The 25,533-nt window shown below is 49.4% G+C and overlaps 2 protein-coding genes and 2 non-coding genes across 8 annotated transcripts in view; 3 read left to right on the forward strand and 1 right to left on the reverse strand.

Moving 5' to 3' along the window:
- The first annotated feature begins 1,860 nt into the window (after positions 1-1,860).
- Positions 1,861-1,979, forward strand: LOC135807703 (5S ribosomal RNA). Its single transcript, XR_010551972.1, has one exon. It is a non-coding gene; the product is annotated as a 5S ribosomal RNA (ribosomal RNA).
- A 398-nt stretch (positions 1,980-2,377) lies between these two features.
- LOC135807339 (5S ribosomal RNA) lies at positions 2,378-2,496 on the forward strand. Its single transcript, XR_010551624.1, has one exon. It is a non-coding gene; the product is annotated as a 5S ribosomal RNA (ribosomal RNA).
- Positions 2,497-9,562: 7,066 nt separating this feature from the next.
- The window catches only part of LOC135804696 (CUB and sushi domain-containing protein 3-like), a 23,969-nt gene continuing 7,998 nt past the window's right edge, over positions 9,563-25,533 (forward strand). For 2 of the 5 annotated variants that reach the window (XM_065318626.1, XM_065318628.1), the window contains exons 1-6: positions 9,563-9,847; positions 14,975-15,263; positions 15,745-15,828; positions 16,880-16,981; positions 24,453-24,528; positions 24,830-24,963. The gene's annotated coding sequence lies outside the window, so the exon portion shown is untranslated. The remainder of the gene's footprint in view (positions 9,848-14,974; positions 15,264-15,744; positions 15,829-16,879; positions 16,982-24,452; positions 24,529-24,829; positions 24,964-25,533) is intronic. The other 3 variants (XM_065318627.1, XM_065318629.1, XM_065318634.1) reach the window with 3 other exon arrangements.
- LOC135805991 (uncharacterized protein K02A2.6-like) lies at positions 18,147-19,280 on the reverse strand. The gene has a single exon (XM_065320117.1). The coding sequence runs from the start codon at positions 19,278-19,280 to the stop codon at positions 18,147-18,149; it is 1,134 nt and encodes a 377-aa protein (XP_065176189.1).

A 25,533-nucleotide genomic window follows, 5' to 3' on the forward strand; every position in this document is an offset into this window, starting at 1 on the left:
TGTGAACTCCGGCTGGGGCGGGAAGAGCATGATTTTTGTTTTTGATAGATTTGGGGACAACCTCCAGGACGACATCCAGGAAAGAACTTCCTGAATGCCAGCACGCAAGTTGTTTTTCAGGCCAGTGAGGGAAGCTGATGAGGTGAGAAGGGTCGTGTCGTCAGCAAACAGAGACGTTCCAGGGAAGACTGCAGGTAAGTCGTTTACGTAAATTATAAATAGTAGGGGACCAAGAATTGATCCTTGAGGAACGCCTGACAATACTGGCTCTGCAGCCGAGGATGTGCCAAGCACAGTTACGTACTGATAACGCCCAGAGAGATAAGATTTCAGCCAGGAGAGTGGTTGTTTGCGTACCCTGAATGCATGCTCGAGCTTTGCCAAAAGTCCTCGATGCCAGACGGTATCAAAAGTCTTGGCCAAGTCAAAGAAGCAAATGCCAGCAAGCGCTCTGTTATCCCTATGCTGGCAAACCTGCTGCACGATGCGGGTCAGTTGAAGGGAGGTGGAGTCGCCTTTACGAAACCCAGATTGTGCGGGACTCAGAAACGGCGAAACATGTCTGTATAAGTGGTCATAAAAGATGCGTTCACATACTTTGGACACGCAGGGAAGAAGAGAGATAGGGCGGTAGTTTGCAGGTTCGTGGCGGGAACCTTTCTTGAATACAGGTATGACTTTCGCTGTTTTCCATGCGGAAGGGAATATGCCCGTGGTAAATGACATGTTGAAAATATGGCACAAAGGGAATGCTATGGATGGTTCCAGGGCCTTGAGGACCCGGTTGGGGATGCCGTCAGGACCAGACGCCTTGCACGTCGGAAGCTTCTTCAGATGACGCCGGACAGTGGCAGTTGTGGTGATGACGGACGTGAAACAAGCTGAGGGCTCCGAGGGGGTGAGAATAGGGGGAATAGAGAGCAATGGGTCATCTGGCCGAGTCACAGAGGCAAACTGGGCGTTTAGTGCCGTAGCTTTGGCCAAAGGGTCAGCCGCCTGCTGAGTCCCTGTTGTGAGTGACGGAATTTCCCGTGATACGTTTCGAATTCTTGCTTGTCTCACAAACTGGTGAAGCGATGGACGGTGTCTACCCCGCAAAGTAGTTTGCACTGAGCGGATATAAGCTCTGTACTTTGTCCGCGTCAGGGTTTTCACTATATTTCGCTGCTGTTGGTATGCTTGTTTGTTTTGTTGTGTTGGGTACTTCTTAAAAATGCTATAGAGATCATATTTCCACTTGATTGCTGTGCGGAGATGGGCATCAACCCAGGGTGGCTGACTGGGCCATGGGCAGCGGTGAGAATACGGCTGCTTTCCGAATGGCCAGAGGTGCTTCTCAAGGGCACTGTTGAGAATGGAAGAAAAGTGCGAAAGCGCATCATTGACGTTGCTGGCACGCAGGTGCCAGCTCCAGTCAATATCAGAGAGCTCTGCATTCACACTATCCCAGACGGAAGATGGCACGGATTTAAAGTCATATTCCGGCTTTGCAGGAACATTGCTGAAGTGGCTTCGGGGTGCAGCAGCGGGATGTCCGCTTGCAGCAGGTTCATCACGGTAAACAGCATCAGTAGGCAGTAGGAAATGACTGAGGATCTGTGCGTGGTCAGATGCACCAAGAGGAGCAACAGATGTAACAGAGAGTAGTAGGTGAGGATGATCCGTGAGTACAACGTCAATACACGATGTTGAGCCGTGCGGGGTAAAGTGTGTGGGGAATGTCACCATTTGCTCAAGGCCAAAACAAGAGAAGAGGTTACGGAACTCCCTTCCAGCACGATTCGTGGTGTGTGTTATTGTGCGTGCGTGCGCGACACTGGGTGTTTTCAGTATAAGGGGAGTCGGCGAAAGGAAAAGAATGTCTACGGCCATACCACTTTGAAAATACCGGTTCTCGTCCGATCACCGAAGTCAAGCAACGTCGGGCGAGGTTAGTACTTGGATGGGTGACCGCCTGGGAATACCTCGTGCTGTAGACTTTTTTCTTTTCTTTTCTTTTCTTTTCTTTTCTTTCCTTTTCATTTCATTTCTTTTCTTCTTCTTTTCTTCTCTTTCTTTGTCTTCCTTGCTGCAAGGCTCAGTTCTTCTTCAGTGTTCGTCGCACAGAAAACAGGACAGTGCTGCTTAGATCTACGTTCTTTTTGATTATTCAGCGGCTTCAGTCTATCTTCAAAGGTGTTTTTTTCTTTCTTCCCCGAACCCCTGACCCAGCATGCAATTGCGTATTTGCAGCCGCACGCAGGCAGACGCCCTAGATCCCTGATGGCAGCTATGGATTGTACCTGTGCGCCTAGCATGTATTTGTATTGGTTATTGTGCGTGCGTGCGCGACACTGGGTGTTTTCAGTATATGGGGAGTCGGCGAAAGGAAAAGAATGTCTACGGCCATACCACGTTGAAAATACCGGTTCTCATCCGATCACCGAAGTCAAGCAACGTCGGGCGAGGTTAGTACTTGGATGGGTGACCGCCTGGGAATACCTCGTGCTGTAGACTTTTTTCTTTTCTTTTCTTTCCTTTTCATTTCATTTCTTTTCTTCTTCTTCTTTTCTTCTCTTTCTTTGTCTTCCTTGCTGCAAGGCTCAGTTCTTCTTCAGTGTTCGTCGCACAGAAAACAGGACAGTGCTGCGTAGATCTACGTTCTTTTTGATTATTCAGCGGCTTCAGTCTATCTTCAAAGGTGTTTTTTTCTTTCTTCCCCGAACCCCTGACCCAGCATGCAATTGCGTATTTGCAGCCGCACGCAGGCAGACGCCGTAGATCTCTGATGGCAGCTATGGACTGTACCTGTGCGCCCAGCATGTATTTGCGTGTGTTATTGTGCGTGCGTGCGCGACACTGGGTGTTTTCAGTATAAGGGGAGTCGGCGAAAGGAAAAGAATGTCTACGGCCATACCACGTTGAAAATACCGGTTCTCGTCCGATCACCGAAGTCAAGCAACGTCGGGCGAGGTTATAGTCTGCAGTCCAAGTGCTCAAAATGTAACCCTAAAAAAATTCCGTTCGCCACGACGGGGCACCAAGGTTTGATGTGGGGGCCTGAAAGAGGACCCCTTGAGGTACCCAAAACAGTCGAGAACTGCTTCTAGATCTGGGGCGCTCTCTCGATAGAGGCGAATTTCTTCGGGGCAAATCCATGCACAAGTTTCGCGGAGCGTAAGTTTGAGCATGCATCAAACCCACTCAAAAGTTCAAATTTGAAATCTCGCACACTTGGAGTGCTACGTGGTGCGCTTCAGATGTAAAAACATATTCCTGGACGGTAGATATACTCTGTAGTATTTAGGTTCTAGGTCGATCGGGTGTGCCTCGCCTATGCCATGGTTTCACGTATTTTGGCAATACCAACTGCAGTGATGAGCTCCTGCCGAGTGCTGGCCGGCCTGGTACATGGTGCTATCTCCTCTGTACCGGAACCCGAAACGAATAGAACTCTGAAGTGTATTCACACAATGCCAAGTGCCAAATATTCTGACAGCCTGCACGGCATCCGAGGAGTCCGCAGTTCGATGGACAGGACTCATCAATCGCTACGAGCCCCTGTTGTTGAACCAGAAGAAAAAATATGCCTGTTTTGTGGCACGCTGAAACAAATAAGCGAGCTGTACAACCAAGCAGGCGACATCTCAACCCGTGACAGTAGAAGCAGAAAAGAAATAATTGCGGAACGCTGCTGCCACACGACACGATCAAAGGATTATGGCAGCAATCAGTTCAGCGAATCTGATCGCTAGAGAGGTACACTCCCATAAGTCTTGCTAGCATTCATGCACTTATGCAGATACTCTCGCTAGGATTGTAGCAAGCAGACAAAAGACGCACTTTGCAGACCTCACTGCCTCATCGAATTCCTCGGAGGATGATTTCTTCTCTGCTGTAGGCAGTGAACTACTTGATGACTGTGTTCAGGGGCGTAGCCAGGATAGTGATCAAGGTGGTTTCCTCGACGTTCCCACACAAAAGAGCATGCCTTCATTGTGGTCCTTTCATGTCGGCCGATATTTATATATTTTGTTATTACACAGACAGAAGAACGTGCAGTTGCTGCTTCGTAACTCTGAGTTTCATGAACTGAATCAATCCGATCAGACGAACATTGATACTGACCTTGGCCTGAGAGTGCTCCTAATACTATGTCCGCTGCGCTTGCCACATTCATGGTATATATCAGTACTCTCAGGGCAGGGTCAGTATCAATCTTCGTCTGATGATCGATTTAGTTCGTGAAACTGAGAGTTACGAAACCGCAACTGCTCGTTCTTCAGTCTGTGTATTCCGTTCTTTGCCTTCGGCAAATTGAGCCGTCTACAGACAGTGGATGAATGTCACATGGTATATTCTGTTATCATAAACACAACGGCTCTACGGAGAAACATGTGGAGAACATAACGGCATAAAACAAGACATTCAAAGCGGATGATGTACATTATAAGGATGACGTGCCGCACTGTGTACCGTACTAACCATTCCAAAATGGCCAATCATCCGACGAAATAGTCAAGTGCAAGTAAGAACGCGTACATTGGTTTCAGATTTTTAAAAACCCACGTAAGTCCGAACAGGGATGGCTACAGTGTGCGATGTGTAGAGTTATGGTCCGCGCGTTATGGTCTTTCTTGAACGAGCTGCAAACCAAGATCGAATTCGGTTGTGTGTGTGTGGGGGGGGGGGGGGGGGGGGTGCTTTGGCACCCCAAACACCCCTTCGTATGCCCCTGGTGTTGTCGTGTCCGCTGCGTAAGTATAGTTAAAAATAGTTCATTCCCTTTGTTTGACCATACCTGGTCTTTGGGTAGCAATATACACAGAGGTTAACTATCAGCATTGTCTAATATTTTGCGGAACTATTTCCCTAGTTCGAAACAAATTTGATGCCGCATTTCTTTATGTTTAGGTGCTGACACACACACTGAATTTTCAGCCACTGCATTGCTGTAAACCATTACGTTGACTTGCACTTGAAGTAAATGCACTCCTTCTAAGGCCGACTCCACTGTGCTTGGCACGGGTTTTCTCATATCAGTCTCTATACATGTAATTAATTAACTCGTCTCATCAGGTTTCCTTTGTGTATTTTGTTGTCACATGTAATTCTAGAACATATAATTATTAGTATTATTGCTTTGAACTCATCCGTTATGCGATAGTGTGGTTGTAGGTGCACACTGCAAGGTAGTAGAGAGGTTCCGCATAACGTAATTACGTTAGTAAAAACCGTAGTCGATCTACGGAAAGTCTTACGTAAACTGCATGCCGATCTGGGTTCCGCCATACGGAGTTTTCAAATCACGTAGCTGCCCTTGGCAACTCCGAACGTGGCAGTGTACGACCAGATCGACCTGGGGAGAGAGTCATAAATTTGTACCCCAATCCACTTACGGACCAGCTACGTTATCAGAGCCCTATCTACGTACTCTACGTAGACAACTTTCCGCAAGTGGATTGCAAACTCGCGAATTCACGGGTTTTTCCCGCCCACTAACGTAAAGTTGCTCAACTTTACGTAGTGCGGAACCTCTCTAATACCAAGAGTACATAACCCCCCAGAGTGTGCAACGCCGATCCAGCTCTGTGAGGTCGCCACCTGGTGTGAGGAAGTTGCGCAGCTCACGACCATCGCTGCATCGCAGCCACAGGCCGCCTACTCCGCCTTCACACAGGGCCTGCAAAACAAGTGGTCCTTCCTCTGCCGGACCTCCTCCATCCCGCCATCCTTGCTTGAACCGCTGGAACACGCAATCAGCGGTCGGCTCATCCCGGCCATCACGGGTCAGGCTCCACCTGGGACAACTGTTCGCTCCCTACTCTCTCTGCCTTGCCGGCTTGGGGGACTGGGTATGGCAGACCCTTGTTCAGTGGCTGAACAGTACACCTCATCCCGAAGGATCACGGCTAGCCTCGTGTCTCGCCTGCTGGAGCAGGAGTCGTCTCTTGGCGACTCTCTGACTCAGCTCCGGACGGTCAAGGCGACGGTTCGGGCCGAGAAGCGGAGTGCGTTCAAGTCTATGGCTGACGCTCTTCGCTCGGATCACCGGGAGCTGGCCCCTGTTCTCGACCTGGCCTCAGAAAAGGGTGCATCCAGCTGGCTGACCTGCCGCCCCCTCAGCCGCCATGGTTTCACACTCAGCAAGGGAGATTTCCGGGATGGCCTGTGCCTCCGGTACGGCTGGACACCTCCTCGGCTCCCAAGCCTCTGCGTGTGCAGTAAGCCGCTGAATGTGAGTCACGCCCTGTCGTGCCCGTTTGGTGGCTTCCCGACGCTGCGACACAACGAGGTGAGGGACATCACCGCCAGAGCTCTGAGGCAGGTCGCTCACAACGTGACAGTGGAACCCCACCTCCAGCCCGTCACCGGAGAGGCCTTCCGCCATCGCACAGCTGTCACGGAGGAGCAAGCTCGGCTGGACGTTGCGGCTAGTGGTGTGTGGGGTGGCCGATTCGAGCGCATCTTTATTGATGTACGGGTGTTCAACCCTTTTGCGTCTTCGAATCGTGCCACCTCCCTCGCTGCTAGCTACAGACGCCATGAACAGGAAAAGCGCCGGAAGTACGAGGAGCGAGTACGTGAAGTTGAGCATGCCTCCTTCGTGCCCGTTGTGCTCTCTGCCTCTGGTGGCTATGGCAAGCATGCCAATGCTCTTTTCACGCGGATCGCCTCTCTCCTGGCTGAGAAGAGTAAGGAGCCATACGGGCAGGTTATCTCCTTGCTGCGCTGCCGCCTTGGGTTTGCCCTGGTGCGTTGTGGTGCTATGTGCCTGCGTGGCTCAAGGAGCATGTTTGCTCCTGCCATGCCTGAGTCCCCTGCTGTGCTAGTGGCGGCGGAGGCACGCATCCAGTGAACCTGCACAGTGCAGTGATCCTACTGAGTGACAGACTCTGTAAATACTTATTATGATGATTCGTTTTTATGTGTTGATTCTTCACAAAATGTGTTATTTTGCCCGTACAAGAGGCTCAGTGCAATGCTGTTAAAAAAAAAAAAATCCAGCTCTGTGTAGGGTCTTGGTCGAGCGGAATCGGATCTTCTGATGTCATGCGTACACTTCACACCAGGGAGTCGTAAAAGCCCGGGAGAGGACACGGCACACATTCCCAGAAAACATCTTTGCCTCGCGCTGCCGGGGAACGCTGCCAGGGAACGGTGTTGCGAGGCAAGGAAATTATTATTTTCGAAAATTGTGATGTCTTCTTGAAATACTAATTGGGACATTCTCCGATTTCTCTGAGAGCACGGAGACGATTGCTCCGTCGAGTCTTCTGATCTCTATTTTCATCCTCAATTCTTCCAGCTGCCTCACTCATTCTCTCTCAGTTTATCGAAGTTGATTTATTCTGAGGCGATGGAAATGCAAGATAAATCCCTAATTGTACTTCACTTTTATTTGAGTTGGGGTGAACGAAATGAGATTTGTGGAAAATGACGCCACTTCCCGTGTTAGCCGCTGGTCGTATCATACAGCCCATATTCCATTGCAGGTGATGGGCGAACGTTCGTGTTGAGATCCGCTGAGCTTCCTCGTACTCGTGGAGTTGAATTTGTGGCAGAAATTGCACTGAATTGCAGTCAAATGGCTGTGAATGAAACGAGATTTGTGGAAAATGACGCCACTTCCCGTGTTAGCCGCTGGTCGTATCATACAGCCCATATTCCATTGCAGGTGATGGGCGAACGTTCGTGTTGAGATCCGCTGAGCTTCCTCGTACTCGTGGAGTTGAATTTGTGGCAGAAATTGCACTGAATTGCAGTCAAATGGTTGTGAATGAAACGAGATTTGTGGAAAATGACGCCACTTCCCGTGTTAGCCGCTGGTCGTATCATACAGCCCATATTCCATTGCAGGTGATGGGCGAACGTTCGTGTTGAGATCCGCTGAGCTTCCTCGTACTCGTGGAGTTGAATTTGTGGCAGAAATTGCACTGAATTGCAGTCAAATGGTTGTGAATGAAACGAGATTTGTGGAAAATGACGCCACTTCCCGTGTTAGCCGCTGGTCGTATCATACAGCCCATATTCCATTGCAGGTGATGGGCGAACGTTCGTGTTGAGATCCGCTGAGCTTCCTCGTACTCGTGGAGTTGAATTTGTGGCAGAAATTGCACTGAATTGCAGTCAAATGGTTGTGAATGAAACGAGATTTGTGGAAAATGACGCCACTTCCCGTGTTAGCCGCTGGTCGTATCATACAGCCCATATTCCATTGCAGTTGATGGGCGAAAGTTCTTGTGGAGATCCGCTGAGCTTCCTCGTACTTGTGGAGTTATGAATTTGTGTCAGAAATTGCACTGAAATTGCAGTCGAGTGGACTTCTGTGCGTGTGTTGTGAGTGAATCGCAACGGCTCCCTTCCTTCAGCATCGTCAAAACGCAACATAGAGCATTATTACGCACTCGTTCCATGATTCATGATATTGGGGACCTTTCGCATTTGCTACGAAACGAATGCGAAACGAAAGTTTGATTCGGCTCGTAATCGTTTCGTTGAAAACAGATTTCAGGTTTCGCAAGTCGTCATGCAAATGTGCATGGCAACTACGAATACGGCCGCGGGCGCCGGTAGCTTGGCGTACGGGTTTTTACACGCACACGTGCATGGATCATGGAATCAAGGGAAAAATGTGTACCTTGCAAAACATGTGTACCTATCCAAATAAATGTGTACCTAGTACCTGACGGATTCGGAGCGTGCCACGAATGAAGAGGCTTCCATTCGTGAAAACGAGTTCTCCGCAGGGACTCTGACGAATCCTCGAACCCAGGTGACGAATCAGCATTCGTTTCGTATCCGTACGCGGGGTGCGAAAGGTCCCTAATGCCTGGATTCTTTTAAAAACAATCAATGTGTGTTCCCTATCTATCTACATTGTACATGGTTGCAGGTCGTTATTTATAAATCTTGATAATTTCAACATTTTTCTACTCGTATACTGAGCACGCGGTGACTTTAGCCGTTTAGGAAACGGAAAGCTCAGCCTCCAGGTTGGCCAGAAAGGTTCTCAGTGAATCTAACCGAAGTCTTGGCGAGTGTACAAAAGGTAAACCTATCATTTGTACTTCATAACGGAATTGTGCACAAAAATGCACACGCACGCGCGCGCGCACACACACAAACACTGTACAGACACACAAAAGTACAAGCACATGTGCACATACACACGCCTCCCCCCCCCCCCCCCCCCCCCCCCCACCCACACACACACACTCAACTCCCCACCCCATGTACCATGTGTACTGAGTCTGACAGACAGACACACAATCATATTTATGCTTCCTTCGCCACCAGTTTCGGATGCTTGTGGCTCAATGTAGCTGAACCATCGGACCTTATTTGCCAGCTTGGATCACGTGATCCATCCAGCTGCCGGGTGCGGCAAACAGCACAAATAGCGCTAACTCTGGCCTGCGAGCGTTTGCTGCGACTACTAGCGCGCTAGCGCTCGTGACATACACAAACGCGCTAGCCAGAATGCTTTGACTTTGATGGCTTTCAGCTTCTATTTTTTGAAAAGTAGCGCGCTCAGACCAGCTCGCTCACTCGTTTCCTCTTCCATTTTTTAGGGCAATTCAATTGTTTTGTTTGATAGACGAAGCTTAGGGTCTCTTTGGGTTTGCAACCCTTACCCTCCTGGAAAAAATCATAGTTGCTAGACTGCGACACTTCAGACCAGGTACTATTAGAGCCGCTAATGGAAGACGAGCTATTTTCCGCTATCCGGAGCTCAAGTATTTGAGCCGCTAAATGGACGAGACTCCTGGGGAAAGGATGCAGAGAATGAGGAGAAAACACTCGTAGATCTATGGAGCAGGGAGTAGGTATTGTACTACTTCCTGGTATGGAGCACTGAGAAGCGGTAAGTCTTAGGGCAATTCTTAGCCAGTGATTACTTTCTCGCCATAATTATGTTCTCGTTTTTCGTGTCTTCTGTCAGTCCTAATATTCCCTCCTGAGTCCTCCTGCCAGACAGTATATTGCATGTGATAGTCTAATGCCAGTACACTAGCAGTACGACTACACTGTAGGCGAGAGTCCATAAGCCAGAGTGTGCAGCTCTCCATCTATGCAGCATAAACAATTCCTGACAAATTTCCTTTGCCTTAGGGCTGGGTTCCACTGCCGCTCCGCCGCACATCATCCACGGCATGAAACGTCATCATTACGAGCTGGTGCAGCGAGGCCGCGGTTCATCACCAGCTTTCGCTTCGCTGCTTGATACAAAAAATGCAAGCCGCGGTCACGGCTTGCATTGTTTCCCGCACTTAATTGTTTTATACGGGGGAATTTTGATTCGTTGCACAGGCCAGAACACGAGGATTTTTTTGGATTTCACGCGCGCGCAGGCACGCTAAATGTCATCAAAAAACGTCGAGCACGATCGAGGTACCTCGAATGGCGAGTGTCACTGGAACCGCGCCGCTCTGCTGCATGCAGCCAAGTACCGTGGAGCAGCGGAGCTGCAGTGGAACCCGGCCCTAACCAAACTTATAGCAATTTGAAAATGTTTGACAATTTTTCATAAAAAACTTGACAACATTGTTCTTCTGTAGGGTGCCGCTGGCAACTCCATCAACGAACTCCATCAATGAGCGCAGGGATAAAGTTTAGAAACCCTTCGAGCGAGAACGAGTTTTCAAAAAGGAAGCACAAATATGCCGCATAACTTTCCCTCTAGTATGGCCCCATCAAAGCCACTCGCTGACTACTTACCAGTAAAATGGGGTTGGACGGTTGTCAGATTAGTTGACATGTTTCAGCCAACACAACCATAAGCAGTTGTCAACTCTCAAGACTAAAAGAGCTTGCGAAGAATGTGAGAAACCTTGGCTATGAAAGCACATGAAGCGTCAGAACAAAATCGTGCAACTTGGGCCTAGATTACCAGTATCTGCTCCAGAGCCGGGTCAGTGGCCCTGTTTGTGAGTACTTGGACCTTTTGGAAAAAGAACACTGGGTTACCTGCGACCCGGTTGGAAGTCCTGTCGAGTACTATATTTTTTATACTTCGAGGGGTATACCATCACTGACAGGCTGCATACGCGTGCAGATGCGTGCGGCCAGAGTGCCCAGTGCGAGTACGTTCATACATGTACATGTACAATAATGTACTTCATCAGGAAGTCGAAAGTAATTTTACGACTCCCTGACACACAGTAGCCGCACTTGATTGCATCTGGCTCTGGCCCAGTGTTGCAGGAGTTGTGCCAGGTAGACGTGTACCCGGTTGGTGTAAAATCTTAGAGCGGGTATTGAATACCCTACCATATCTGTGTACATATACAGAGTCAGTGTTGTTGCGTCCCACTCAGCACCCTTCTGGTTCATTTCGGCACCAGCACTCTTTGCGTATGCAGAGCTGAGTAGAGTGCAAGTTCGGACCACAAGTACACTGTAGCAGTTAGTTGCGAACCTAACCTGTGCCGTGATGCACGGTACTCGTGTGCATCTACTTTATCCCTGAGTAACCCACCAGGTATATGGTGCACAATAGGGCACAGTAAATAATCAGCATGCATCGCAGTTTTCTGCAACATATTCCTGAAGTCACTTTACACCTCAGAAGAATTGCATTGCTAACTGTTAGTTAAGCTGGGAGTGCCGATTTGAGCAACTGGTATGATAACTCTGCTTGGAGCCACTAGATGGCTCGCAGCTGAGCCGGCAAATGACTCCGCTTGGAGCCGTCAAATGACTCCGCTTGGAGCCGTCAAATGTCTCCGCATGGAGCCGCCGAATGACTCTGCATGGAGCCGCCGAATGACCCCGCATGGAGCCGCCGAATGACCCCGCATGGAGCCGCAAATTGACTCCGCATGGAGCCGCCAATGACTCTGCATGGAGCTGCCAATGACTCCGCTTGGAGCCGCCAATGACTCCGCATGGAGCCGCCAATGACTCCGCATGGAGCCGCCAATGACTCCGCATGGAGCCGCCAATGACTCTGAGTAGAGCCGCCAAATGCTAAATATGCATAACCAGTTGAGAGCATATATTCCATAAATCGGCACTCCCGGAGCGGATCACAAAGTGCAGCTACCCGTGCAATCTGTAAGCGGTGCAAGCTAGGTAAAGACTGTCAGAACTTGATATCATGGGCTGAAGCCATTGCCGCAGCCACCCGTACTTTGGCTGCAGGTGGCGTCCGAATGTTACTCGGGCAGACATCGCTTTCCACCTTCCCGCCTCTCTGAATATCGAGTCCGGCAGCTGATTCGAAACGAGTGGCCGGTGTACAACGCCAGGCCAAAGCCACAACTGATGAGCAATATCCTCGCAGTTGCTGTAAATGCCCATCGATTGGCATTCGCAGCTGATGCCGCTAGTTTTCCCAGGTGCTGCGGGCTGCCACAATTGCAAACAACCCTTTGCGATTGCTGCTCTGCTTGATTGACTGTCCATCGCCCTATCCCCGGTCGCAATTGTACACGCACCGGCCAAGTGCACTACTTGCATCAGTGAATAACAGCAAGCCGGGGGACGGCGTCCACTAAGGGTGCAGGAAGAAGAACCGGCCGTTCTGTTAATCCAGGAGCTCAGGCCATCAGCGAAGATCTTTGAGGCACTCTTTGGAGAGCTTGATCAGGTAATACGGCTGCCGGTACCAGTTGGCAAGTGACCACAATCTGCAATTTGCGTCCAGGGGCTATCACTCTTGTAGCAAACGAGAGCTTTCCCAGAAGAGACTCGAGTTGACATTGGGTGGTTGAAGCTGTGTGAAGAGTGGCCCAAAGGAGATCACGAAGCTTGGCAAGTTCGTCCATAGGCATACTGATGTTAGCGCGGCGGGTGTCCAGGATGACGCCGATAAACATCAGGACGTGGGCTGGACCCTCCCCTTTTGCTGACGCCAGAGAAAACACCGAGGTATGTAAATGCGCGGCGCCGAGTAGCGAGTTGCTGGCGAGCTAACACAGGTCCAGAGCATGCATTGAGGAAGCACTTTTACTGACGCCAGAGAAACACCGAGGTATGTAAACGCGCGGCCCCGAGTAGCGAGTTGCTGCTGGCGAGCTAACACAAGTTCAGAGCATGCATGGAGACAGAAACGTTAGTCGAGGTACTCCCCGTAATGGGATGATGCCAATAACGCCAGGACTTGAGCTGGACCCTCCACTTTTGCTGGGGCCAGAGAAACATCGAAGTATGTACTTGTAAACGCTCGGAGCAGAATAGCGAATTGCTGGCAAGCTAACACAAGTCCAGAGCATGCACTGAGGAAGTAACATTAGTTGAGGTATTCCCCGTTATGCAACAGGCGTAGGAGTGCGAACTGCTAGCACATAATCCATTCACTGGCGGATGCGGCAGAGTTCCATATAGCTGGACAGGAGCGTAATACAGTCTGAAGGGCAGGGCACTCTCATAAAAGTATTGATCCTGCCAGCGGATCAACAAGGACCAATCCTCCGGGCGGACGGGAATTCGGCAGAATGCACTTTTAACATTGAGCTTAGCAAGATAAACCGGGGCGAGCACAATTGTGGAGGAAATTGTTTGGGAACGCATGTTCCGCAAGTTGCATGCTCGAAAGTCGAAAACAGCAATGACATGCAAGAGACATTGTACAGGATCTTGGAGGGCGCATGACCACATGACTCGCGCATGCGTGCAGGTCGGGCCAGCTCGCTGGGCTGCCTGCTAACTTGCGTTAGCATGCTAACGCTCATTATGGTTTAGATCGCACTATTGTAATGGTCGCGGTTTGATTTCAAAAGACCATAGAAGTGTCGTACTATCGGTCGAAAGATTAGGGGTGTGGTACTAATGGGCTGGGAATGTAAGGATCAGGTAGATTGCAGTGTTTTAATGGGCGTAGTTGTTGTATAAATAGAATGCTGAGATCATTAGAAGAGGACTGTGAAGAAGAGTAAAATGACAGGGGTGACAGTGTTAAAGCTCTGAGTAGACGGCGTCGGCAGGAGTGCCTACACAGAGAGTAGAAGAAGGGAGAAGAGAGGTCCCGCCGCCTCGAGAGTCGCCGTGCTTGCGAAAGGCGATGCCAACAGCAAGAAACGACGGAGCAAATATCCCGTCGTTTGGAGACTCACCGCCTTCGTGACAAGACGCGCCGACAGCTAGAGACCGCTGCACAGGCATCCATTCAGCAGGAGAAAATACATGCTCTCATGCTCGAACTTGTTCGGTGTGCGGTCGGTAGGGCCATCATCATGTTACGCACCAGCCTGGCTCTATTCCGTTGATGTTCCGTACCATTCTGGCAAAGACTGCTGGCCACATGTTGAAACAGGGCTTGAAAAAATGAAATAAGCTAGTACCATAGCGTAATCTATTATTATATTTACTTTTACTTGGTAGAATGTACCTGTCTGAGAGATTGAGTTTTGAGTTATGGATCAATGTGCGTTTATGAATTAAAGTTTTGATTGTCATGCACATGTTTTTGTATTGCAAAGACGTTTCTATCAGTTCGAATAACACACATGATGACCTAGGCAATTATTAAGCATAGCGAGTGCTCCTGGGCGGTCAAGCCCTCTGTAGCCTTCAAGCCCAAGCGCTCTTTATTCGTGCAAGTTCGAAATGAAAAACTAAATGCAATAACAACGATGAACAATTTATTTCAGCCAAGTACAAGTGGGGCCTATTGGTATCCTTTATTTCAGCCGAATAAAACTGTTGTTTATTGCTATCGCATAATGCATGATAACCTAGGCAAAAAAGCATAGTGAGGGCCCTGAGCTTTCAACTGAGCTCTCTCGTTGGAATTTGATAATATGGAGGTGTATGTGCCAATTTTTCACGCAGGATTGCCTGCCACTTGCAGCACTGCATTGCCTTCTGCAACATGGGGAAAGCTGCGTGCTCAGGCCCGTAGCAGCTCCATTCTGGTTGGTCCAGCGAGACCTGACTTCCACAACTTTGCGTGCTTTTCTTGTGACGGGCATATAAATGGTACACAGTATGTGTATGTGTGTGTGTCTGTGTGTGTGTGTGTTTGTGTGTTGGCGTTCCTTTGGAGCAGCTTGGTGACATCGTCCAAGATCGACAGGGATGGCGGGTCACCTGCCGTGACGCTGTCGACGCTATTGTCCAGTCCCGCATGGAGCCTGTGGCGAAGCCCCTCATCTGTGGCACTTGTGCACGCAGTTTTCGTCGGCCACAGGATATTGCGAGGCACAAGTGTAACGCTGTTCGTGCGGCCCGCGTGCGCTGAGTATGGCGTTCCCCGCCCGGTGGACAACACGTCTCCTGGTCTGCCCCGTATGGGGCCACATAGCCAGTCATGACAGTGGAAGAAGGAAGGAAGGAAGGTGTGTGTGTATGTGTGTGTGTGTGTGGTGTGTGTGTGTGGTGTGTGTGTGTGTGTGTGTGTGTGCGTGCGTGCGTGTGCCCCCACCCCCACCCAAACCAAGTTCATGGTTTCTGGCCCCAACACCTCTAACGACAATCTAGAGCCACTCGCAATTCGAACAATGGAGATTGCCCATGTGCCGTCTTTTCGTTACCTTGGATCCAACATACACAGCAACGGCCGATGTCATGATGATGTCACATCCCGGATCTCTGTCTTCTCTCCTTCTGTCTGCCTGTCTGTCTCTGTGTGTTTGCGTGTGTGTGTGTGTGTGTGTCTCTCTCTCTCTCTCTCTCTCTCTCTCTCTCTCTCTCTCTCTCTCTCTCTCTCTCTCTCTCTCTCTCTCTCTCTCCTCTCTCTCTCTCTCCCTCTCTCACTCACTTTCTCTCTCTCTCTTTCTCTCTCCCCCGCTCTCTCTCTCTCTCTCTGTCAATATACAGCTCTCACCGTCCAGGAGCGACACTGACTCGCATTGCTATCTGGTGCTCACGAGGTGTTTGTCGCGCTTCAAACGGAGCGTCTCTGTAAGTTTGTATCCCTGGTGATGTTTGGACCTGGAGAGCACTATATAAATGGTGCTCTTCAGGCACACTCTTCCTCAGCCTACTCAAACTCGACTGTTGAGGGTTAATTTTCCCGAAACACTGTGTATTGAGCAGGGAGTGGTCCCTTCTTGCAGGTTTTCCGAGTGGAAGGTTGGATGGACTTCTCGTGTGCTCTGGGTGGCAGCTGTCTGTCAGTCAAGTGTAAAGTCAAGGCGGCGGAATAGCGTGAGCTCCAGTGTGGGGAGCAAACCCTTTCCTAACAATCATCGCCGAAGTCGCAACCACTATTTCGTAGGTCTACCCTTGTTAGGAGACAACCCTGGGGGTATCAACTTTTGTTGTCCGATAACGAGTACATTTTTCTGCTGCTTTGCATCATCCATATTGTGTCCACCTCAGAACTGATGTTTCCTTGTTATTAGACAGTGTTTTCCACCAGACCCCTGTACAAGACAACCCATTATCAGACAATCTTTCATCGGTCCCCGATACAAGACAACATGAAACATCAATCGAGCTATCCTCGGCCATCCGCTTTTTCTTGTAATGAGAATTCAAACCTGTGGGACAGCTGAAGGGGACGTTATAACGAATTTGGTCCACAAACGAATTATCTCTTATCCGGACTTACATGTACGACTGCTAATGATTCATGGGATTTTGGATCGTTGTCTACTAATGAGGTTTGTCTTGCAACCGATGTCATACTAACGAGGGTAGGACTGTAAATTAAATGCTTGAAAGTTGAAACTTCGTTTTTCAGATGAATCAGACTGCAAATAAATAGCATAGCAAAGACCATAGCTATCCCAGGAACACTTGAGTAGCGCCCTCTTTTACCCTCTTCTATGTTGTCCAAATCAGTTTGAGCAGGTATGGATGTTTCCTAGTGCCTTCTATAATTTCTGGGTATATCATTGGTCCTGTTCGGATTGTCCATTACGTTTACAGCTGTTCAAACTTGTATTGTTGTTTATTATTTTATTGATTTATTTATTCTATTTGCCTCTCCTATCTTCTTGTGTTTTAGCATTCGGCGATTTGATCGCAGGACGAGAGAGGAGCTGATGGACGATCTCTCTAATGTTCCTCTTGGTTCGGAGCACCGCCGAGTGCTGGCTTTGGGACTTGGGTAAGGATGAGTGTTCCCTCATGTTTACAAGTTATCCGTTTTGTCCAACACTAGCGGTTACAAGCAGAATACTGTCGAGTCAAAAATGTGCAACAATTAGCACAAAAACTGACTGAGATCCTGACATTCAACGACCTGATGCTTAGCTGCTTCACGTTTATGCCCGTTAGTGTTGGACAAAACGGATAACTCATAAACTTTGATATGGTCCTCTTTTTTAATTTTAATCCTTGGCTCTCCATCCGAGTTCCCTCATGTGTTGCTATTATTTTTATTTACTTATTTCTTTTGCCCAGGGTCTACATTCTACATTTATTTTACTTAGACTAGGGTTAGCTGTCCGTTTACTAGTACTCATCCACACATATGTGCACATAGGGTCTACATAAAACTCTATCAGTAGGTATTTTTGTATAGGAGGTTGTCTATCCTCCGAGATAGCACTATATACTCCCATTTTGTGTGTTCTCTGGTAGCTATGTCCCTTGGAGACCATACGACCGTACCAGTGTGGTGACCGAGGTCAGGCGTGTCTGCACTGGCATCGTCAACTTTGCCTACTGCTACGTGCTCCCGAGTGCTCCATCTGTGTCCTGTACTTTATTTGGGGGGGGGGGGGAGGGGCAATACCGGTACTTCAGGTGGTGGGGGGGGGGGGGGGGATGGGGTGGGGGACATCATGTCCCCAATGAACCTCTCCAGGCGTTGTTCTGGAGTAGACTAACCATAGGCGGAGTGTACACATGCAGCATATAGTATGGGAGCTACATGTAGAACGCGATCAAACTCGGGCATATATTCAATGGCAGACGAGTCTAGTGTGATAGTAGTCCGGGACTGATCTCACTATGATGATATAGGTCGTGCCCAATATCACAATGCCCAACTGTTACATGCAACCCAGGCACTACACAAGACCAAGACACACTTGTCAGATAGGGAAAAACTCAAGACTTGTATATCACTCGTTCAGAGCAAGACAAGACAACAAAACAACGGGCATGCGCATATGCATGCAGGCAACGTAAGTAATAAGATAACAACTTATGACGCGTTTGTACAACGCTTGCTCAGATATCACATCCCTCCACCATCAGATGGAAACGACCAGAATAACAGAAATACATAGACTGTGTCGTGGCAGCAAATAATCTGATAAGACGAACTACAGATCAAGGCGGACAGGAGCCTTTACAGAACGAGAAGAACTGCGCATAGACACGACAGGACTAGAACCACTAGACTGGTTAGAAGTAGATTCAGGAACAGATAAATCAGCATTCTCACGGATCTCATCATGTACAATTGAGCCAGGCAGTGACATAGACTCATTCGGCGGAACACTAGATAGAGCAGTTGAAGACGGTAGAGCTGTGGTAGAAGGTAAAGCTCTGGAATATGGAAGCTGTGGTGCTGACGTAGCAGTTGAAGCATCTTGCACCGACTCAGCAGGAAGGCGTTTCTTCAGGTGGTCAGAGTGACACTTCCAGACTCTGTTATCAACAAGACGAACCGTGAATGTTAGAGGACCAAGCTGTTCATCCACGATGCCAGCTATCCACTTCGGTGAGGAGTTGCAATTCATTGCCCAGACGGCATCACCACAATAGAACTGGTATGCATTTGCACCACCACGATCATGGGCAGTGCACTGTTTGTCCAAGACTTTCTTGCCGCTGTCCGGGACCACGAGATCCAGACGTGAGCGGGGACGATGTTCCTTCCAAAGTAGCTCAAACGGAGAACGACCCGTTGTTGACTGCGGCGTCATTCTGTATTGGAACAGGAACCTAGCAAGGCGGGTTTCCAAATCAGGGCCAGACATCTTGGCCAAGCCAGACTTCACCGTCTGTACTGCGCGCTCGGCTAAGCCATTACTAGACGGATGATATGGTGAAACGAGAGTATGACGTATGCCATTAGATGAGCAAAACTCACGAAATTCACTACTTGCAAAAGCAGGGCCATTGTCAGAAACAATATTATAAGGTAAGCCAAGCAGAGCAAAGGTCTGCTCCAGCTTGCGAATTGCGACAGCAGCAGATGAGCCAGAGCAAACATGTGCTTCAATAAATTTACTATTACTATCGACAATAATGAAGAGCATCTTACCAGCGATGGGTCCAGCAAAGTCGACATGGACACGTAACCAAGGCTTACCAGGCCATTCCCATGGGTGGACTTGCTGGCGATGCGGCGACTTGGTGACGGTCTGGCACTGCGTGCAACCACGGACGGTCTGTTCGATTTCTGCATCGAGAGACGGCCACCAGACATAGCTGCGTGCCAGGGCTTTCATTCTAGCGATACCGGGATGACCGGCGTGCAACTCGTCCAGCAATGGTGCACGACCCGGTGAAGGAATAACTACCCTGGAACCAATTAGGATGCAGTTATTCAAGACAGACAGCTCACTACGACGACGGGAATATGGCTCTAATCCCTCTGGAATGTCTTGGGGCCAGCCCTCAGACACGAACTTGTATACTTATGCCAGGGACGGATCTTTGCTCGTCCAGCGAGCAACCGATGCAGATGTAACCGGTGTAGTGTTCAAGACGGATAGCGATAGTACAGCCTCGGCTGGCTGCGGCGGTTCCGGTACCAGCGCCGGATTGGGGAGGCGACTCAACCCATCAGCGCAACCGCTCTGTTTCCCAGGCTTGTACTCCAGAACAAATTCATAATTGGCTAGTTTGAGTGCCCATCGCTGAATACGACCACTAGACTGAACAGGAATGGGTCTATCAGGATCAAACAATCCCAGCAGTGGCTTATGATCTGTTTGTAGTGTAAAGTTGCGACCGAAGATGTACTTGTGGAACTTGGAGACGCCAAATACCATTGCCAAAGCCTCACGGGCAAGCTGCGAGTAATTCTTCTCACAAGACGACAGCGTTCTAGATGCAAAGGCTACTGGCCGATCAGACCCATCTGGCAGAACATGCGACAGAACTGCGCCAACACCATACGGGGAAGCGTCACAGGACACGACAATAGGTGAACTAGGATCATAATGAATACGTATCGGCTCAGAAAACAGCAGAGACTTGCCTGTATCGAACCCTTTCTGGTGACTATCAGACCAACACCACGACTTTGATGATAACAATTCATACAATGGAGCTAACACTGAGCTTAGATTCTCGATGAACTTGTGGTAATAGTTTATGAGTCCCAGAAAGCTTCTCAGTTCAGGGACATTCTTGGGCTGTGGGGCCTTCACAAGGTCATCCACTTTCTCAGCCGACGGCCTAATGCCGACTGAATCAATAACATGGCCCAGGAACTCAATAGACTGCTGAGCCACGAGACACTTCTCACGATTCAACCTGAGACCCGCGGACGCTAGACGATCCAGGACCAGCCTCAGATTCTCATCATGCTCCGCACGAGTCTTTCCAGAAACAACAATGTCGTCGAGATACACTACGACAAAGGACAGACCTGCTAACAATTGTTCCATCGTGCGCTGAAATATTGCCGGGGCCGCCGACACGCCAAAGGGTAGGCGGTTGTAGACGAACAATCCTTTGGAGGTGTTGATTGTCGTCAGCAGCTTAGACTCGTCGTCGAGCAACAGTTGTTGATAAGCATGTTTCAGGTCAAGCTTGGAGAAGAATGCGCCTTGCGCTAACTTCTGATACAAGTCGTCGATGTTGGGCAAGGGGTACTTGTCTACTCTTGCCGACTGGTTGATAGTACATTTATAATCGCCACAGATTCGTATGCTCCCGTTCCGCTTGAGAACGGGTACGATTGGAGCTGCCCACTCCGAATACTGGACAGGACTAATGATGTCAGCTTCCTCCAGTCGACTCAGCTCTTTTTCCACTGCTGCTTGTAACGCATAAGGAACAGAGCGTGCCTTCAGGAACCGGGGTCTGGCGCTGTCTGCCACGGACAATTTGACTTTTCCATGTTGCCAGGTGCCCATGCTACGTTGGAAGAGCTGCGGGAACTCTGACAATATCGAGTGCTCGCGTGACACGTTGAACACGAAGTTCCAATTCAACCTCAGCAGTTGCAACGCGTCTCGACCCAGGAGATTTGGTCCGTTTCCTTGGACAACGACGATCGACAATTCTGCTGATTTACGAGAAGCATGGGTCGCAGAAGCACTAAAGCGACCGACGACATTCAGAATTCCGCCGGAGTAAGTACGCAGCTTCGGCAGATCACTTGTGTCAAGCGACAAATTGACCTTGGATGCCAGCCGATGAAATTCGTTTTCAGACATCACCGTCACGGCTGCACCCGTGTCGATTTCAAACACGACTGGCTGTTTACATAACTGGAGGGTACAACAGTACGGGTCCACGCGGTCCTTGTCACTCTGCGTGCGGTACAACGAATAGTACTCGTCCAGGCCGCTGCTGTACGGACTTGCAGTTGTAGGACCGGATGCAACACTCGCACCAGTACCAGCACTTGCACTATGACTTGGAGCAGGAGCAGGGTCGACTGGCGACGTTCCATGTACTTCTTGAGACTGGCCAACCATGTGTACACTGCCACCAGTGCTGGACTGCTGTGAACGGCAAACTTTGGCGAAGTGGTTTGGCTTCCTACACTTCCGGCACGACTTGCCCCAAGCTGGGCATGACTCGCGCTTCTCGTGCCACTGGTCTCCACATCCACCGCATTTACGTGACTGGCCACGCGATGACTGCACAAATCCACCCCGTCCAGCTTGCCTGTGACTCTGGTCTCGGTGGTGCACGGCATTGACAAGCATACTACTACTAGTACTCCCGGTATAACCGGTACCAGACGAAGTAGAAGTGGTTGAGGACATTCCTTCCGACTGGGACTGGGCGTCCTCCCAAATTCTGCACATTTCCAACGCTCGTGGCAGAGTCAGGGCTGGTTCTGACAGGAGCTTCTTCTTCAGCTCACTGCTGTCGACTGTGGCTACGATCTGGTCACGTATAGCTTCCGCAGTTTGTCCTTCATTCTCGAAAGAACAAAGCCGAGCTTGCTGCCGAAGCTTGGTGCAGTACTGCACTGTGGACTCTCCCTGCCGGCGAGTGAGTTGACGGAAGACGTGCCTCTCATACGTAGGGTTTGCAGGAGCACCGAAATGAGCTTGCAAGGTACGCTTGCACTTGAGAACCTCATTGTCATTCTGTGTTCTCTGATCTGGTGGAAGGCTGTCATCTGGGTCGGATAGGTCCTCGAATAAATCCTGAACTTCAAGACCCGCGAAGTGCAAGAGCAGTGCTTTTGAACGCTTCTTGTTCGTAATGTCCTTTCCCGTCAGATAATAGTCAAAGGCTCGAACCCATTTTGTCCACCTCAGAGCCACTTGAGATGGGGTCCGGACGTGTCGAATGGTGGAAGACGGTCACGATCTCCCTCCATCGCGCAGGACGTTGTCTTCGTCGCCAAATTGTTACATGCAACCCAGGCACTACACAAGACCAAGACACACTTGTCAGATAGGGAGAAACTCAAGACTTGTATATCACTCGTTAGGAGCAAGACAAGACAACAAAACAACGGGCATGCGCATATGCATGCAGGCAACGTAAGTAATAAGATAACAACTTATGACGCGTTTGTACAACGCTTGCTCAGATATCACACCAACATTATAAATGACTGGGTTTTTTGCCTGAGGGGCTAGATGAACATGTGGCTAGACCGCGGATGGCAACCAACAGGCTCAAGGCTGCCTTGAGACTTCGTGTGCGCGACCCGAGTCAATTGCTTACTCACCATGACTAGGCATCGCATTGAGCATCGTATGACCACTAATATATGTCACTGTTCTTAGTCGCACCGGGGCGCATGCCCGTTTCCAGGAGACTTCTCAAAACACATAAGCCCTGTGCCCTGAAGGTTAGGCATATTGTTAGTCTGAATAGTCCGGGCTACTATCCTGCTAAGTTCATTGACTTTCTACTGAACCCGTATGTACGTGAGGAAAGTACTGTTCTGGCCTGAACTACGGATTTCATCAACTTGGTAGAAGGTTTGCCTGTGCGGGACGATCATTTATTTTTGAGTATAGATGTGACCAGCCTTTACACCAACATCCCCAACGAGCTCGGTCACGTGGCATTGTCGTGGTATATCACACACAGGTGTACAAGGTGGATGCCCCCGGCCCTTCGTACACGGTTAACAACAGCAGTGACTTCCTTGATGTCAGTCATTCGGAAGACTAACGAGTTTGTGTATGATAACGATTTGTTTCCGCAGATCCAAGGGACTGCCATGGGTTTGCCTGCAGCAGGGGTCTATGCCGACATTGTTATGCTGTATTTGGAGAATCGGTACATTTTTCCGATCTTAGAGGGGGAGGGTTTAGAGGTTCAGGTTTATAGACGCTTTATCAGTGACATTTTTGTTTCATTGCATGGTTGCGAAGGTCAAGTTCAGCGCGCTTTAGACAGGATTAATAAGTGTTCGGCCCTCGAGTTTGCGCATGAACTGGCACATGATGGCATTGATTTCCTGGACACCGCAGTTTTCCGTAGTAAGGGATACATGGCAGTGAAGCCTCATTTCAAGGTCACCAATCATTTCCTGTATCTGCTTGCCGGTAGTAACCACCCCTGTAGTATGGGCAAAGGTGTGATCACTGGGGAGTTGATCCGTATCCGTCGGTCTTCGACCCTTGACCACCACTACGAAGCTGCTGCCGAGCAGCCGAAGCAGGCTTTCCGGGCCCGTGTATACAAGAGCTAGATCTTTCATCTTTCAGACCCGTACACCAGGCATGCAAGGCCGGCACAGCTGAGGCCGCCCCACCTTTTTGGCTGTTTTTTTTTGTTCTTGTTTTTTAGCACACTGCAACAAAGCGCGATGATCGCAGCTCAGCGCAAACGTGGCAAATAATGAAGAATCCTTATCCCCGATCCCCTATCCCCGTCCCCGATCCCCGGGGTTTGTTACAGAATAAAAGAGTCTTTCATTGTAGTTACACTGAAATGGCACGAAATGCCCGGAATTGCTTGCAATTGGCTTCAATTTTTGACATTTTTACCGCGGAGGGCCCCGGACCCCCTTGCATGGCCACCCCACCTTCAAAGTCGGTGCGACGGGCCTGGCATGGTTGCGCAGGAAAGGTATGTTGATCAGATTGGCATGGGTTTAGGTTATTTCTGTAGTTGTATACAGTGCTCCTCATTGTATTTACCTGGGCCCGGCATGCTTTCCTTCGCCCGTTGGTCTTGAGGTCCAGGTGTAATACCCCTACCATACAGTCCGGTGACCAGCGCGGCCCGGCAAATTGTTGTTACAAGGTGGAACTTCGGCAAGAGGTTGCTTGCTCGTTTGCCTCATGCTCAGTGTCCTCAGGGAGCTGGTATTTTGCTCCTGTTTGGATTTTGCAGTGTCTATGGTGTCCGTAATTGAGTTTTTGTTCTGTGTCCTTTTCTGTGGTGTGTGGTCATTGTTCACACATCTTTATTTGACTTGATTCCTGGTGTGGTGTATCCTTTTGTTTTATCATTGGTGTTAGTCTGGCTGTAGAGTTCTAGCATCCCTAGCTGCCTCAGGGGGTGCCACTTCTCCCATCAGCGTCGACTAGTCCGCCGGTGCGTGGTGCTCTATTACGTGCAGTTGTCTGTTCCATCCTGTACGGGCTGTGTCCTGCTGATCACACAGTCTGGGTCTCCATTCGTTGCATGTTCTCATTGTGTTGTGTCCTGTGTTCTGAGGTCTTTGACTTGGAGTATGCTCTGCATTGTGTGTGGCTCCTGTCAGTCTTCACTGTAGACTCTATTTTGTGGCTGAGGGGCATTGTTAAGGGAGGGCATCGTCTTTTTTCCTGGTCATCATCGCCGTATGTTCTGTGTTGTTTGCCTTTCCTTTGTGGTTGGCTTCCGTTCTATTTAGCATTGCTGCGTTCCTATGCCACCATGCCGGTCTGCGTTGGGCCAGTGTCTTGTCATGCTGTGCTACAGTGCCGTGTCTATTCCTGTGAGTGGTCCTAGCACCCCGTCTCGCCAAAGCCTGAGTGTTCACATCAGGTACGTTAGGGAGCTGTGCAGTCCGTCTCTTGTCTCTGTTTTCTTCTGTGGGATAAAGGATTGTTTGTGGTTATATCTATGCTTTCCTGGTGGCTGTGACGGCGTTTTCCACCTCTTGTTAGATAAAACAACCTACACCAGTATCAAGTACAGTCATACCTCGCTTATCCGGTCCTCATTGATCCGGACTACACACCATCCGGAAGAAGATTGCTGGCAACCAGTTTACAACATATGTTACACTTACAACATAACCAGACCCCACATAACGGGCGTGGTTTTGTGATCAAAAGGGTTCACATGGCATATCAGAAGCCAGAACCAGGGAGTTGCACAAACAAAAGGGGTTTGTTGTATGGTTCGCTTGTTTTACAGAATGTGCATGGTAACTGTACTGCATGTGGCGCATCTACATGTACATGTGCGCACGATGTCACATCTTTTGATATGCCATGTGCATAGTACACTCTAGAGTATGTAATGTTATGTTCGTTTATCCGGTTCCTCGCCTATCCTGTTTTAAAACTAAAACCAAGCTTGGAGTGTATTACGTTCTCTGGGACAGGGGTA

Source organism: Sycon ciliatum, chromosome 1 (genome assembly GCF_964019385.1).
Source record: "Sycon ciliatum chromosome 1, ocSycCili1.1, whole genome shotgun sequence".
NCBI lineage: Eukaryota > Metazoa > Porifera > Calcarea > Leucosolenida > Sycettidae > Sycon > Sycon ciliatum.

Excerpts from the sequence above, each read along its gene's own strand:
- LOC135805991 (XM_065320117.1), bottom strand. The coding sequence starts at position 19,280 with ATGAAAGCCCTGGCACGCAGCTATGTCTGGTGGCCGTCTCTCGATGCA.